At 44.1% G+C, this 17,035-nt stretch overlaps 1 protein-coding gene across 1 annotated transcript; it reads right to left on the bottom strand.

The window, feature by feature from the left end:
* Positions 1–238: 238 nt before the first annotated feature.
* LCT (lactase) lies at positions 239–16,865 on the bottom strand. Its single transcript, XM_063161594.1, has 17 exons — positions 16,253–16,865; positions 15,282–15,361; positions 13,960–14,043; positions 13,169–13,271; positions 12,731–12,798; positions 11,314–12,030; positions 10,283–10,928; positions 7,411–8,967; positions 6,798–7,066; positions 6,361–6,651; positions 5,351–5,549; positions 4,528–4,730; positions 4,060–4,169; positions 3,388–3,522; positions 2,314–2,537; positions 1,336–1,572; positions 239–701 (listed from the first exon to the last, which is right to left on the bottom strand). Exons 1-17 carry the CDS (start codon positions 16,863–16,865, stop codon positions 490–492), a joined length of 5,748 nt encoding a protein of 1,915 aa, XP_063017664.1. The 3' UTR covers positions 239–489.
* Between the last annotated feature and the right edge of the window lie 170 nt (positions 16,866–17,035).

Here is a 17,035-nt window from a genome sequence, read left to right as displayed (position 1 = left end):
CGACAAACATTTTGTTCCAGGTTAAATGACCTTACTGTACATGCAATAAAGGAAAAAGGGGGTGAAAATCCAATCTGTACAGTAGCTGCAAGTATAACAGTTTTCACCAGGAGAGACACTAATTTGTCTTAAAATTCTGAGAAGCAGGAGAACTTCCAGGGGTCCTTTCAGAACTGTTGATGATGATGATGATGAAGCAAGGACAGATGCCAGCTGATGTTCAGAATCTTTATATGCAGATAGGAACAACCAATTTTATTTTGATCTTTAAGAAATCAAATCAATAATGCCCATGGACAAAAGAGACAGGTCACATAGAAAAATAATTTTCCTCCCGCTTTTTAAATTGGAAAACAACCAAATGCTGGGGAAGCATCTGAGGCAAGACAGAAAGCTGCAGTACTGCAAAGCAGTAGTTCTTTTTCCTGTTGGTATAGACTTTTTAAAAAAAAAAAACAAACCAAACAAACATTTTATGAGGTGGAAATATTACAGTTTACTACTAAGTTCCACGTGTTGTTGTTTATGTGATCTTTTGGACAATTTTCCGTATTTGTATGCAAAAAGAGCCAAGCTCAGTGCTCCAACTATAGAAAGAGCAAAAAGCACATAGAGTGCTATTTCTGCCCCTTGGGATGTCAAATCCAATCCCAAAAAGCTCACGCTGTCAGCTGCTCCTGGAGTGGGGTCTGTTGGAGTCACTGAATGGGAAAACAATGAGGAAGGGTTAGTGCAGAGCCTGTTCCATGCAGCTGTGGCACTGCTGCTCCCTGCCTCCACCAGCCTTTAACTCCTCTCTTCAATACTCTGGCAGGAGCAGGGATTGATACAATTCTAGCTCAGAGTAAAGGCACAGCTGAGGCTGACAGTGCAATTCCTGATAGCACAGGTGAGTGTTCTCATTCCCAAACCCCCACCTAACACTGGTTGCTTTTCATTGTACTGCTTCAGTGGAGAAGACACAAATGACAAAAGAATTGGTATTTCCAAAGCCTTACCCAAAACGAGGATTTGTATAAAGTATTCAAAATTTTTTTTAAACAATCTTGTGGTAATATTGCATATGTGTGGTTTGGAAAACATCTTGGGCAGTTCTGTTGGAGTAAAGTCTAATGGAGTAACTTGTGCTACATTCTTAAGACAAGCATGTATTGAGGTGCTCTTGCACAAGGTTTGGTTGTTAGTCTGGTTTTGCATAGGGAACTGACATTAACTGCAGTCTTTAAAAAACTTGCAGAAAATGGTGGTGTCTCTAAAAACCTTAGGATTCTGGAACTCTTTTGGGACTAGGATTAGATGCAAACACACAAGCACCATTTCTGCTGTGTCACTTACCTTCTGGCTCCTCTTCCAGACAGGGATGTGGGCCCGTGGCTGGGTCTGGAAAGCCATTGCAGTTTATGATCTGTGAGTAATACTTGGCTGAGGCCTTGGGGCGCCGTGGCAAGGCAGGGTCAGAGAAATTCACATGGTAGAGCCCAAACTTCTCCTCATAACCTGCTGCCCACTCCAGGTTGTCCATCAGTGACCACGCAGTGTAGCCCCGCAGATCGACACCGTCAAGCACAACGGCTGCAGGCAGGAGCAGAGAGAAGAGAGAACAGGTCAGTGGTCACCCCTTGGCCAGCCAGGGAAGGAAGGTGCTCCAGAACACCCACACATGGCACCCAGCAGGTTCACTCAGTGCCCAGGACTGGACACTGCTTTTCTCTGTTCCAAGTCAGAACTTTTGTACAAGAAACAAAGGTTTAGGAATAAAAAAGAAAATCCATCAAAATGCAACCTGTGCCTAAACAAGTGTTTGTGGGGCCTTTGCAAGGCAGTAAACGCCTGAACACCTGGCTGTTCTCAGTACATCAGAAAAGCAAACTGAAAAAGCCCTTTCCTGAAGTTGTTTGCTGTAACTGAAAACAGTTTGGGCATTGGGTTTTTACTGTTGTTTTTTTTTTTTTTAATATTATGCTTTTAGACACAGCAGTAGTCAGACTAGAAGGAGTTTATCAGGTAGTTGTACCTCTCTCAGCAGGTGCAGCAAACCAAGGAACCTGCAGGATACCCCACTAAACCCAGGGTTTGTTCTCTTCCTTTAGATCATCTTTCCTGGCACATTTGTGACTATCTATGGGCAGTTTTTGGTAAACCCCAAGGCTCTTGGAAGTGGATTCAGTAAGCCCATATAACTGTGTAACTTGCAAGTGTGGTAGCAGTGGTCTTTCAGCTCTTTACAAATTGCTTTATACACATCATTTTTGTGGCAAAGCCAGTGCTGCTCTCCAGAGCTTTGGCTGACCAGATGTCAATATTCACTCTCACCTTTCAGTGCCTCATTAATGTAGGTCCGATAGTAATGCATTCTCCACGTGTCATTGAATTCAAAGGCTCCCCTTTCTGAGACCCCATTTTCGGTCACATAAATGGGAGGGTTGTTGTACTCTTCCTTTATCCACCTGAGGATCTTCCTGAACCCAAAGGGTGTCACCTTCAGCCAGAGGGAGCCGGAGCCCAGCCAGCTGCGGTCTGTCACTGTGGCCACGCCCCTGGGGAGGAGGACACTGCTCAGGGCCAGTCCCACTGCCAGGCAGCTCTGTGCCCACCAGCCTAAAAATCCCTTCTCATGTTTTCATTTACAATTACACTCTGTGCAAATCAGCCAGTGTGGCTGACAATGGGACGTTGGTTCCAAATCTTTGCATGCTACAATGCTGCTTCTGCTTTTCAAGGCATAATGCTTGAGCACACAAAACTGCCCTTGACATTACATGCAGGAATGTAATGAGCCCGCTGTCCTAGAGGGTTAAGCTATTAGGGGCTGGGATGTACCAGCAAAGCAAAGTTATTTCAAATTTCATCTATTCCCTGTGGAAACATTTTGGAAAGGAGACAATTTCATCCCCACATGTGGTCACACCATTACCTGAATTCTCATTACAAAAACTAGTAAGCTCCTACTGTTTACTTTTTGAGGTTGAGAAATGAAATTAGTATCTAAATAAAAAACCTTGACTTAATCTATACTTAACCATGGAGTGATTTAGCTATTTAGGCTTTGAATTTACATTTACCCAATGCAGTGAGGGACCTAAACCTGTTTAACACCAAATGGATCAGTATGCATAAACCAGGATAACACCTCACAGTTTAAACTGCAGATTGGAGGCAGGAAATATGATAAATACTGTTCATCACCTCATGTCTATAAGAAAAAGGCTGTTGCTGGACTTTTGTTGAAATAACAGCACCTCAGGTACTGCTTGGTTATATTATCCCTAGTATTGGTTTATAACAGCTTATAACACCTAAATTTTGCTATAAATTTACACTTGTCAGTTAACCCAGGCTCCAGCTGTGTAGATTTTACTTGAGCAATAATTTACATTCACCTCTTACCTATCAGAGTCATATGACATAACACCCTTAGGATAGTTTTGGTTGTATGTTAAAACTGTGGTATAATGATTTAGACCAAAGTAGTCATATGTGCCTTTAATTCTTTGTTTTTCACTCTCAGTAAATTCTGGAAGCCTGCAAGAGATAACAGAGAATACACTTTGCATACACTCCATGGGTAATGCTGGGATCTCTGGTACTAGCACCACAAACAGAAGAAGAGAAATTCCTTACTGGGAACTGGGAATAGAAAATGAGAAATGTAACTGAGAGGCACCAATGAGTTCAGTACATAGTTTTAAGAAAAGTTAAATTTACCACAAGCATCAGGTAAAGTACCGTGGCTAATGCAGGGCAGTTACTGTGTCACTGAGCTGACAATTCATTACCCCAAAGATATATTAATCAATTTAGTTTGCAAGAGAGGTAAAGACAGGGAATAGATAAAGCCCCCCTGCCTAGATTGGAACTAAATAATCTTCAAAGTCCCTTCTAACACAAACCATTCTCTAATTCTCTGAAAATAATATAAACTAGAATTTTTCTGTGAGGATATAGTAAGATTTTTTACAGTAACATTGGAAAAGAATCACTGAAATGTATCATTTCTGTAAGAAAAGCTGATTCAGCACAGCCAGTGAAACAAAAGCAGGTGTGTGCCTGGGCACTTACCGGGACTTGCTCAGGCCCTGGGCCAGACTTCGTTCCCGAATCCTTCTTTTCATCACTTCATTATAATCACCATTTTTGAAAATGGGGTGAGCAAACCAACCTAGAAAAAACTAAATCAGAAGTTAAGGGAAGATAAATCATATATCAAAACTTGGGATTTAGCCATTCTTATGTGCTGCTTTATAGGTGATACTCGAATTTACACCAGGCACATGGAGATACAAGGAGATGCCCATATAACAGCAGTAAATTTAATAAGCTTTTGTCACTGCAACCATGTTTTGTCTCGTTTCTGTTGCATTCTTGATCAGCCTCTGTAAGAGGGGGACACATTTCCTTGCAGTGATGCCTCTGCCTCACCATTTTACTTCAGTGAGATGCTGACCTGGGTTCTGGGCATGTCCAGCACCCAAGGGAGGGGGTGTCACCTGGAGCAGCAGGGAGAGCTGTGACCAGGGGTCTCTGTACCTGCATGAGCCGTCTGGCAGCTTCAACGTCCTCCTGGCTGTGTGGGTTGCGTGGTTCTGCCCAGTCAGAGTTGATGGTGATGGAGATGAGCCCTCCCTGCCTGGCCCTGAAGGTCTCGTTGTAGAGGTGCCAGGCCTCAGCGTGTGCCTTGATCAGGTTGTGCCCCACCACGTAGGGAGCGCGCCCTGGCCGGACCGAGACGCCTGCAGGGACAGGGACAGCAGGGGCAGTGGAGCAGCACCTCCCAGCCCCAGCAGGGCTGGTCCCAAGTTAGCACAACCCCAGGGCACCCAGAACTGCCCCTGGGAAAGGAGTGAATGTGCAATACCTGGTGCCCCAAGGCCAGCCCTGGGCTGGAATCAGTGCTAGGCAGAGGCAGCTGAAGGAGCAGCTGCCATGGGAAGAACCCTGCATTGACCTCTCCTCCCTCTGGAGTGGGACAGGGACTGCCAGCAACAGGCTGCTGCTGCCAGTTTGGAAAGCAGAAAGCTGTGTGTTCAGGTCAGCTCACATCCCCTCTTTTGGTTCTACCCTGCTGCTGAGCTGGGTCTTCCTTCAGCCCTAAATCTTCTCTATAGTCCCTGGAGCTGGTCTGGAAATAAGGTCTGCTCCAGGTAGCAAGTGTAATCCAGACTTGGAGGTGACAGGCAGAGTAAAAGAAGGACCTGTTCAGCACACCACAGCAATCCAAACCCCATCTATCCACAGCACACCATTTTCCTTGTTCTACCTTTGCAAGCCCCAAGGAACTGCTCTGCTGCAGCATAAAACAGTTGTGCTGACAGTGCCATGAGGGCTCTGAGGCTATGCCCAGCAGTCTTACCTGGAGCAGCTGTGCCAGTGCCATAGCCAAGATAGGCAGTGTTGTAGGGTTCATTGAGAGTTATCCAAAATTTCACTTTATCCCCCAGCCTCTGGAAAAGGACCTCAGCATATTCCTTAAACCTCTGAACTACAGTCTCATTCTCCCACCCACCAACGTCCTGCAGTGCCTGTGGGAGGTCCCAGTGATAGAGAGTTACCTGTGGGGAAAGACAGGAGGACAAAGGACTCAACCAGCCAATCTCATAGTAACTCAGATTCATTTCTCACCACAAATAAACTGTGCTTTGATCTGCAGTTACCTGTTCCTAATGTAGTGATCACTCATACCCCCAATAAGATACATTTTTGCCAGTTTCTTTAGGGACTGCCTAATGGTGAAGATGAAGCTTTTACCAAAAACCACCTTGTGACAGCCAGAACTCATCAGTGAAGAACTGCTGCACCTGCACCGACTCTCAGCTGAAATACAATCCACTAGAACACCTGTCTGGGCTGGTAAGGCTCAAAGTCACTAAACAGTGTTGAAGGAGCTGATTGATGCAGGGATGAGGTCACTGTCCATTGTATGTGACAAATAACACTCACCAGTGGAGCTTCCTGACTCCCGGGAAAAAAATAAAGTTACATCCATCTCTAAGAAAGGGAAGAAGGAAGATCCTGGGAACTACATTACTCAGTCTCATCTCAGTGTCTGAAAGATTCCTGCATAGGTCCCTGTGGAATCTATTTCCAAGGTAAAGGGACAAGAAGGCCATTGGAAACAGCCAAAAGTAAGTTTACTGTGGTCCTTCTGGGTAGTAATTTCAAGCTACTTTCCCTACATTCCAAGTACATTCCAAGTTCATTTGCCTATGCAATACCCCATGTTTCTTCACAAAATGTAATTAAAACCCATGAAAAACAATTTCTGTGTGAATGAGGGTATGGATGGAAACACACACATTGCTCTGAGCTCAGATTTGGGGTTTGGTATTTTTTAGTAACCTGAAAGTTACTGGGTGTAGTTACCTGAGGCACAATGTTGGCTGCCAGAAGGGCATCAATCAGCCTTTCATAGTAGTTCAGTCCCTTCTCATTGATGTACCTGGTGGTCCCATCTGGGAGAACACGGGACCAGGAGATGGAAAAGCGATAGTGAGACACCTTGAGGCTTTTCAGCATTTCCACATCCTCCTCAATCCTGTGGTAGCTGTCACAAGCTACATCTCCAGTCGCATCCTTGCCGATTCTCAAGGGAGTGTGGGCATATTTGTCCCAAATGCTAAGTCCTTTCCCATCTGCTCTCCATCCTCCTTCAATCTGTGATTGAAAATGCGAGAAGAATTATTAGCAAACCCAAATTTAGGTCTCAGCCAAGCGCAGAATTCAGCCTGTTATTCTGTCTGGTGCCATACAATAAATTAACTGTCCACAGATACTTCAGGAGTCCATCTCAGTTTCCTGACCTGGTAAGCTGCAGTTGCTACACTCCACAGGAAGTTCTCTGGAAACTCTCCATATAAAAATTCATCTTCCTTGGGCAGTGGGATGCCATTATTGCGGATGATTTCAGCATAGAACACAGCAGAGCGCTTTGGCGTCCTTGGCCTGTTGGGGTTGTCAAAATCAATCTGGTGCAATCCAAATCTTGGACCATAACCATCCACCCATTCAAAGTTATCCATCAGAGACCAAGCGTTGTATCCTTTCAGATTAACACCGTCTACCTTGTAAGCTGAAAGACCAGAAAAAAAACCAGAGGAGCATCAGCGCCATAATCACACGTTAAATGAACCCTAAGGAATTCACATGCAAGCACATACAGGCTGCTAGTTTCATACAGGTGGCACTGGTCAAATAGATCATTGAGAGAATCTTCATAGCTTCATAGGAAACAGAGTACAGCCATGCAAAGGAGATCATAAAACCAAACACTATGTCCATTTGTGTTCAGACTATTTAAAGACCAATATCAATCACTTTTTAAAAGTACTCTTCAGTGGAATTAAGTAACCAGAAATCTAGAGAGGAGACACACAACACCAGAACAAAACACAGAACAAAAGCAAATTCTGGTACCTTTTAAAGCTTCATCAATGTACGTTTTGTGGTAAAATATCCTGGCATTGTCATCAACATCTGATGTGGCCTTTTTCCCCACGCCATTCTCAATGATATAGATTGGGGGGTTTCCATATTCCTCTTTGATCCAGTTCAGTACCCTCCTCAGACCCCAGGCCACAGGCCGATGGTCAGGGAGAGCTGAGGACGGCCAGGAGCTGTCAACTGTTACTGAAACTTCCTGGTCATACTCATAAGAGAAGGGCGTGAGACGTGTTGTGGAATGGCTCACAATTTTGGTGGAGTAGGTGTTGAAGCAGAAGACGTCTGCCGTGCCCCGGATGTATTCGCGCTCCTCCGCTGTGAAGACCGGCAGGCGCGACGACGGCAGGTTCTGGAGCTCGCTCCTGTTCCCAACTTTCCACTTCATGACCTCGGGGTAGTCCCCGTTTTTGAAAATTGGGTGTGTGAACCAACCCACCAAAAACTGCAGGTACCTGTCAGCAGCTTCAATGTCCCTGGGGTCGCTCGGTGTCTTTGGCTCACCCCAGCTAATGAAGGGGCACAGGGCAATGATCCCTCCCTGACTCGCTCTGTATTTGGCATCGTAGGTGTGGTAGACCCTGGCATGAGCCTTCAGTAAGATGTGGGCAACCCTGTAGGGAGCGCTGCCAGGCTCCTTGACATTGGGTGGGAACAAGCCTTCGCCGTAGCCCATCCGGGCAATGATGTTGGGTTCATTGATGGTAATCCAGAACTTCACCCTGTCCCCAAAGGTCTGGAAACAGAAGTCTGCAAAGCTGTCAAACAGGTCAATCAGCTCAGTGCTCTCCCAGCCACCAATGTCCTGGAGAGCTTGTGGTAGGTCCCAGTGGTAGAGAGTGACAATTGGAGTGATGTTGTTTGCAATCAGTCCATCAATGAGACTGTTATAGTATGCAACTCCATGGCTGTTGATCGAGTTGTTCCTTCCAGTGGGGAAAATTCGAGGCCAGGACAGGGAAAAGCGATAGTTCTTTACCCCTAAGGCTCTCAGCATGTAAATATCTTCCTCCACCTTGTGGTAGCTATCACAAGCTATATCTCCATTTTCGTTATTGTTTACATTCCCTGGGACATGGGTGAAGGTATCCCAAATGCTGGGGCCTTTGCCATCAGCATCCCAACCTCCCTCTATCTGGTAGGCAGAGGAAGACACACCCCATGTAAAATCCTCTGGGAAGGTCCCATAGAAATACATGTCTCTTTCAAAGGCAGTCTGGGATGAAAACTTCTGCCAGACAACCTTTGCCTTGGAGGGAACTTCTGATGCTGGTAAACTTGGCAGCTTCGCTGGCACAGGTCGGTCAAACACCACTGGTGCAGATCTGCTCAAGGCTTGGGATGGAAAACCATTTTTTTCAATAACTCTGGAATAGAAGTAAGCAGATGCCTTGGGAGTCCTTGGTCTGTTGCTATCTTCAAAGTTCACGTGATGCAGCCCAAATTTTCGGCTGTATCCTGCTGGGCCTTCAAAGCCATCAAGCAGGGATCGAGCAATGTAGGACCGGACATCAACAGCGTCCAGTTTCACCGCTGCCACAGAAACAAAACACTGTTAATTACCCACCTGAATATTTCCTGAACACAACTCAGCACTACAGAAGCACCACAGCCAAGCAGAGGTGTGACAAGCCAAGCACTTACAAATGGTTTTAAAGGCTAAAACAACTTCCTAACAATTAGGAGTATCTGGTAGGAAAAGCAGCCAGCACAGTAATAGGAACTGGTGAAATGATTAGTGATAGAAATGTGTGAGAAAAGAAGTATTTGTCAAGAGATATCTGAGGAAAGGACACTTGTGCCTCTGGTATCCCTTCCCCTTTGCTCTTGTTTTCAAGCAGATTTCATCAATTTACGCATATGGTTCACTTTTAGATTTAACACAGTAATTAAACTGAAACATTGATTTTGAATCAGGTATTTAGTGCTTGCCCATATTCCCTGAGCACAGACAGCTTCTTTTAGCTGAACTGTGTACCCAATACCAGCAGAGGCAAGTCTAGCATCCCTCCTCACATTGCTTACAAAAGAGCACTAAATCTCTCTTTTTCAAAAAAAGTTCCCTCCCATGTGCAGTCCATCCTCTTTACTTCTGCTGAGGCCTGACAGCAACACTAAATTGTGTTTTCTGTAGCTCATTCAGCACTTCTAGCAGTATGTTGAGATCTAGGTCAAGCAGATCAAATGCTGTACACACTGATCACCAACATATTGATTACAGCATATTTAATGTTTTTCTGACAGTATTGTTTAGCCTATCTAGAGAGAATCAGTCAAATTTCTATTTGAAATCTCAGCTCTCTATGCTAGTACAGAACTTGCCAATAACACTATTTTTATGTCAAAAGGTACACATCTTGCAAAGATACAAGCATAACTTGAACATTCTACAAGCATAACCTAAACATTGTCAAAATGATTGAGGTAGAAATGTTAGGAAGACATTTGCAGTCTGAAGTGGTTGCTGCCATGTAGGTTTGATTAATGGGTAAAGGCAGCTCAGCCCCAGTTTATGAGAGGTCTACAGGCAAAAGCCTTTAGGCCAGTCATCTCCAGGAGAACTGGAGTGTATGAACAGTGTCCTCACAGAGGGACTGAACTTAGGGTCCAGGCTACATTAATCCATATATAAAAAAATGCATTCCAATATCTAAAGAGAATGGAGAGCTCCATATCTGCACACCAGACAGGCTTAAGCATATAAAGTCACACTGATTACCTACACAACAGGAGGCTGGCCTAACATCACTGTGCAAGTGGTGATGTTTAAAAGTTAACCACCATGGAAGGGCTAGAGTAACCACTTGCCATGATTAAAATAAAATAAAATTATTTGGTTTCTCCATACCTTTCAGGGCCTCATCGATGTAGCGTCGGAAATAATCCACTCGCAGAGTGTCATTGAGGAGATCCCCGGTGTCTCCTGTGGGCACACCATTCCCTGCTATGTATATTGGGATCTTTGACCCTGTGTATTCCTGGGATACAAACTTCAGCAGCCTTCTTAATCCCCAAGGGACCACATGGACCCAAGAAGAGGCAGCCTGTGGCCAGGAAGGATCTACATGCAAGGAGAAGTTCCCAATGCTCTCGTAGCCCGCTGTGCACATCCCGTTAGTGCCGGCACTGACCAGGCGGGCAGTGTAATGGGAAAGGCCAAAGAAATCTGCAGTCCCTTTCACCAAGGACTTCTCCTCCTCTGTAAACACAGGCAGCTGTGCAACTGTTGTGGAGCACTGCTGGTTCACTTCCTGGATCTGAGCCTTCAGGACATCTGGGTAATCACCATTAACAAATATGGGGTGAGCAAACCAGCCAAGCATGAACTGCAGGTACCTCTCAGATGCCCTCACGTCCTCGGAGCTGCCCGGAGTCTTGGGTTCAGCCCAGTCTGAGTTCAGCACCAGCCCCACCTTTCCCAGTTGCTGAGAACGGTATTTGTCATTATACAGGTGCCAGACCTTGGCATGAGCCTTGAGAATTGTGTGAGCAACCTGGCAAGCAGAAAGCAGAGGAAAATGTGTCACACTGCATTGCACAAAAACTCTTAAGCATTGGGTTTATTTATTGCCATGTGAAAATGTCCTCTCCATCCAAAAGAAAACACCTTGACAAAACTAATGATAGACAAGGGAATGTAGTAAGTTTTGGAAAAAGCAAAAGAATCTGACTATCCATCCATATCAGTCTAGAATAGAAAAATAAAATAACACCAGGCCTCTGTTAACAAACCCATTTTTAACAAGTATTGTAAATTCAGCAATCAAATAGTTGTCTCAGAGGTGACATTAAATTTGAACATAGTTAAAGCACAGAACCACCATGGAAAACAACCCAACAAGAGTAGCTGCAGGATCCTAATTATTCCTGTGCCCCTACCTTGTAAGATGCTGCTCCTGGGTCAGTGATTCCTGGAGGATGCTCTCCGGTGCCATAGCCAGCGTAGCTGATAACCCAGGGCTCGTGGAACGTAACCCAGAGCTTGACCCGATCCCCAAAGGTGGAAAAGCAGAAATCTGCATAGCTCACAAAAGCATCGATGGTGCTTTCATTCTGCCAGCCACCAAGAGCCTGCAGAGCCTGGGGCAGGTCCCAGTGGAACAGAGTCACCATGGGCTCAATGTTAGAGTCCACCAAGCGGTCAATTAAGCGGTTGTAATAATCAACCCCCTTGGAACTGATGGTCTTGTTGCTGCCAGCAGGGAAAATTCTAGACCAGGATACAGAAAATTTGTACAGCTGGGAGTGAAGACCCCTAAGCAGGTAAATGTCATAGCTGGTTTTATAATAGCTGTCACATGCCACGTCTGCTGTTTGGTTCATTTGGACATGGCCCCCATGCCCAAACTGGTCCCAGATGCTCTCTCCTTTCCCATCCTCTGCCCAAGCTCCTTCAATGTTAAAGGCACCTGTGGATACGCCCCAGAGGAACCCACTTGGGAAAACATCTTGCAGGAAAGAATCCCTCTCTGATTCAGACTGTTGAGCAAACATTTCCCAGACTGTTTGATAGGAGGACCGAGGGGCAAGAACAGCATCTGGCTTTTCCTGTAGAGTATTTGTTTCACTGCAAATATAATGAATAGAAGTTAAAATCTCCAAGGAGGATGTCAGTGCCATAAAACTTGCAAACACGGAGTATAAAGGAAGTTTGCTTCCCATTCAGGTCACATAAGCCATTTATAGTTCCTCTGACATCTGACCAATCTAGCACTGCTCTCTCCCAGCTGGGACATGAAGATGAGGGCAGTGGGTAACTGCAAAGCAGCTCTTTGCATGTAGAGTCTCATCATCCATTAGTTAGGTCAGAGGTGCAAACAAAATCCCTGCAGAAAGCAGCAATCTCCCATGCTATAACTGCTTCATGAGTTTCCCGCCGTTGTAATCCTTAGCATCTCCCTGCACCATGACATCTCCCACATTTCCATAAGCTCAAGTGGCTTCTCCCCTAGGAAAACCTCTGGATGTGTTTATTTATAACCATTTTGCTCTTGAAAAAAGCAGAAGGCTTGAAAAATGTACTTGTTACTACTGGCTTGAAGGTGCAATTTGGGTAACCAAGGATGAGAGAGTGGAAGAGGATTACATTATAGGATTAGAGGATTGCAAGTAATTGGAACAGACTGGGCTCAGCAGAAAAACAGCCCTTTGCAGCCCTTTCAGCAGCTAACAGCAGACATTACCACTAAAACATCCTGTCTCTGCCTGCACATAGGTTCCTAGAGGAAGCTGTTTTATTACTGTATCCTATTGTAGTAATGTATGGTGCTACAGTATTTTTATAGTACCTTAAAACACGAGGTAAGTAGTCCAAGAATTCATTAACGTCACACCCAATCATACGTGCTTCTTCTTTATTAATTGCTGCAAACAAACAAATGGTAAGTAATGGATACAGTCTTAGATGCCATAGACTGCACAACACTATTTGCAACAAACAATTATATCTTGAAAGAAGTTTTTCCTAATATCCAACCTATACTTCTCTTTCTGCAATTTGAGGCTGATGAAAAGATCTGGAAAAGATTTCCTGCTTCCCCTCCCTCAACACTCACCATCCATCCTTAATTTTCCAAAAACACTATATAAAACTCTTATTTCATCTAATAGCAGCAGCCTAGATTGGATGATTTTTAATTTCTTCTACAAGTTAATTGTAGAGGAAAATTAAGTTTGAATTTGCTCTTCCTGCAGATCTTAACTAAAAAACTCTTCCTCTTCAAACATCACTCACCTGTGGCAATGGCAGCTACTGGTATGAAAGGATGCTCTTCCACGGAGGCACAGTCAAGGACCTTTAAACTAAAAACCAAGATATCTTTGTCCTTCCAAACATTCTGCAAACCAGAAATTAGAAAGTAGTATGAAGAGAAGCACCAGCCAGCTAGTAAAACCCTGTCTTGGCATTTTTTACATTTTAAATGGGCAGCTCCTTATCCTGCTACCCAGATGCTGGATGACTCTTTCCTTATGAATTTCAAGAATGCAGTTCACTGCCAGAGATTTTATATTGGTTATAATAGGTACCAGCCTACAGCATCACTGATGTTGGTGCTGCCAGATCTGATCCTTTAATAAACTCCCCCTCAGTAGCATTTCTGGCACCTGATGATTTCTACCCCTGCTGATGAGGAATGTGAAGTTTGGTAGCACTGCTGTAGAGCTCAAGCTAGAGTTTAATATCTTTCAGTACTTGGTATGGGTCTAACAGCTTAGTTATCAAACACTTAGCATGTGAGAGAGGTTGTTCAGTCCCAGATAAAAGAATTTTGCCATTCTAATTGTTAATGCATCAATAATAAGCATTGACCTAGATGATGCTTTCCAGCATTTTCCAATAACAGTTTTTAAGTCAGAATAACCACAGAGAAATGAGCACTTTGCAGCTGCTTCCTAATGTGGCTGCTGCCTGAGTTTTCACAGAAAATCAGAACTCTTTAGACATGCATCACAGCACATGAAATTCTGCACCTATTTATGGTCTGTTGTTTGCTGCTATCATTTTAACCCTGTGCATAACTTTACCTGGAATTCACTCATTTTCTTGTAAAAATCTATTTCATTTCCACAGTGATACTGAAGGTTAAGAGACACAAAGTCTACTGAATCCTGGAAAAAAGAAAAGGAAAATAATCATGCTGGAGAAAAATGATATATTTTTAATTATTACATTAAAAATACATAAAACTGTGTAAGGTTTGATAAAGACATATTGCTGGAGCAAGAAGCCATACAGCTGTATGGGAGCACTGGACAATACAGAGAGCACAAACTGGAAACTGTATGGGAAGATGTGCTTTGTATGTCTCCTTCTAAACAAAGTACAACTTAAACAACTACGTTAAACTCTATTTTATTAATTTAAAATTAATGATTTACAGGTAATTTCTTTATGTCTGTTTATGATTTATCAGAGAAACCTTTATAACTATGCGGTTCAGGTATATAACCTCATATAACCCTTGGTTGAAAGTCCACTTCAGAAATCTTTGATCATTCTATAGCACAAGTATGGAATGATTAAATTATCCCACTAGCAGCCATCAACCTCAAGGGAACAGATGGCAATCTCTTGTTAAACCAGGTGATGAAGTTGGAATAAAACAGATAAGCTTTTAGTTTGTTTTTCAGTCCAAGGTTCTCTTCTATCCAGTCAGCTCATCTTTGCTCTCCCTACAAACCACACCTTGCTTAAATCCTACAACATTGCTTGATCTGGTTCTAAGTTTTGAAGGATTATGAATACAGCAGAAAACTCTGCACTGTCATGCATACATTATAACCTAATAATCAACATCCTCTGGGTGAGGACAGCTATGAACAGGGACCTGGATCTTTAAGAAAGAATGTCATTGCCTTTGCAGAGATTACATTCTCCTTGTGTTGTGCCATCCCTGTGCAACTACATCACTGTACTTTTAGCACAGCTCAGTCTAGATTTTACCATAATCAGCAGATATTTTAAATAGCAGCTAATTAGGATAATGTATCCATATCTTTGGTGGTGCACTAAGTACCCCTGCAGGGGGTAACAGGTACACTTTCTGCAGACACCCTGTCACTTAGCAAGTATATTGCTGACATTGCCAATTAGGAGAGCAAATTTGTCTCCATGTAGCTTAATCAGTGCCTACCAGCCAAGAAAGGATGCTGAAACAATTCTTAAATAATTGATTTCACATAATCAGACTAATCAAATAATTAAAGCTTACAAACTAGTCAACCTGCTAAAATCTTATTTAACTTGCAACAAGTCATTTGATCCCATACATAAAACCAAAGCTAGATCAAGGCAAATTTATATAATTTTAGAAATATTCCCTTAATGAGGAAATATTATGAGCTACCTGAAGAGAAACTGAAAGCAATTCTGATGAAGCACTGTCCAAGACATCATCCATTTCCAAAGCAATGGACAGCTTTCCACCTTGAGAAAGAAAGAGGCAGTCTGTTGATAACATATTAAGGACAAATAAAAATTTCAGTTTACTGTAGTTATTTTAAAACCAGTTTTAAATTGTTGAAACTGTGGAACACCAGGCACTGCTCCAGGTAGTTGATTTCAGGATACCCTTTGTGATTTCAATGGAAAACTGAAGAAGGTAGAAATTCAAAGGTACCATTCAAAGAGCCTTTGTAAATAAAATGCCCTTCTACTCCCTGCATAAGTAATACCTTTACTAATTTTCATGCCTTTGTGATGGTTCTACAATTTTATTTTTTTTAATCCATTCTATGCTGAATGTTTTTGAGATGTTGGAATAGACAGGAAGTTGGAGGGACAGGAGATGCAGGAGGGGATATGGGGAACTTTTAAGGGCTATCATCAGATGGTGTGAACTGTACGACAAAGTATTCCTGACAAATGCAAGAATTAAAAATTAATTAACTAATTAAAAATTTGGGAGAAGAAATAGTGACTCAGCCAGCTCTACTGGTTGTCTGTCTGGGAGAGAAAAGACCAAAGAAGGCAGACCCAAGGAGATATCTGCTTGGAACATCCCAGCCACCCATCATGGAAGAGGTGTAATGCTGTTGCTCTGTGTAACACAGGTAGGTTTGGGATTTAATTACTGCAAACCCCAGTGTCTGCAATGAGGAAACCCAAACAAAGGGCATTGCAGAATTCCTCACAGTTAGACTTTCTGTGCCTTGCTTTTTCAAAGTTTCAGGTACATTTCAGAAAAGTTTTGGTCTTTCCTCTGTGGGTAGGAAGAGGCACATAAAAGTATCTACACAGAGACTGCACGTAGCAGTTGCCATTTAATGCAACCACAAAATATTAGCGAGTCATACAGAAAAGCCCTGCTCTCCTTACCTGCTGGTGACACTTGCTCATGGAGCATGGAGTAAAATGCTTTGTGAGCAGCAGCCACGGCCTGGACTCGCTCCTGGGGCTCAGTGTAGGGCAGGCTCTGAAGGACCTGCGGCAGGTCACTGAAGGAGAGCCACACATCCACCAGGTCCCCGAAAGCACGGAAGCTGAAATCCGCGTACTCCACAAAGAGCTCAGGAAAAGGCCTGGCGGTGCTCAGGGCAGGGACGGGCCCGCGGTGCAGCAGCAGCACGGCCCTGAGCCCCGCGGCAGCCACGGCCTCCAGCAGGCGGCGGTAGCAGCGCACCCGGGCTCCGTCCGCAGCCAGGGCACTGCCCCCGGGAAGGACGCGGCCCCACGGCAGGGACAGCCCGCAGTGCGTCACCCCCCGCGCACGGAGCCGCCGCAGGTACCGGGGCAGCTCGGCGGCCATCGCATCTGCCTGGCACAGGGGAGCCTGGGATTCAGGGCCCTGCTCCTGCACGCCCCATCTCTCTGCCAGATCGCTGGGGAGAGGCCCAGCAATGGTGATAAAATTCTGAGCCAATTCCCCATCTATGCCAAGGCTGAGAGAAACCAACAGAAAGAGGATGACTGCCTTACAAATCAGGTCCATTTCTGAACCTTGCTTCAAAAACAACTACTCCACACTACTTATACACCAGTAGAAGTAATATTTAACTGAAATTATCTGTTCCATAGATAAATGTTCTCTGAATTAGCTGACGCTGAAATAAAAGACCAGGACTTTCACTGTAGATAAAAAAAACATAGATGAGCACAAAA

This window comes from Melospiza melodia, chromosome 8 (genome assembly GCF_035770615.1).
Source record: "Melospiza melodia melodia isolate bMelMel2 chromosome 8, bMelMel2.pri, whole genome shotgun sequence".
NCBI lineage: Eukaryota > Metazoa > Chordata > Aves > Passeriformes > Passerellidae > Melospiza > Melospiza melodia.
The sequence above is the reverse complement of the archived record's forward strand: the minus strand, read 5'-3'. Positions and strand labels throughout refer to the sequence as shown.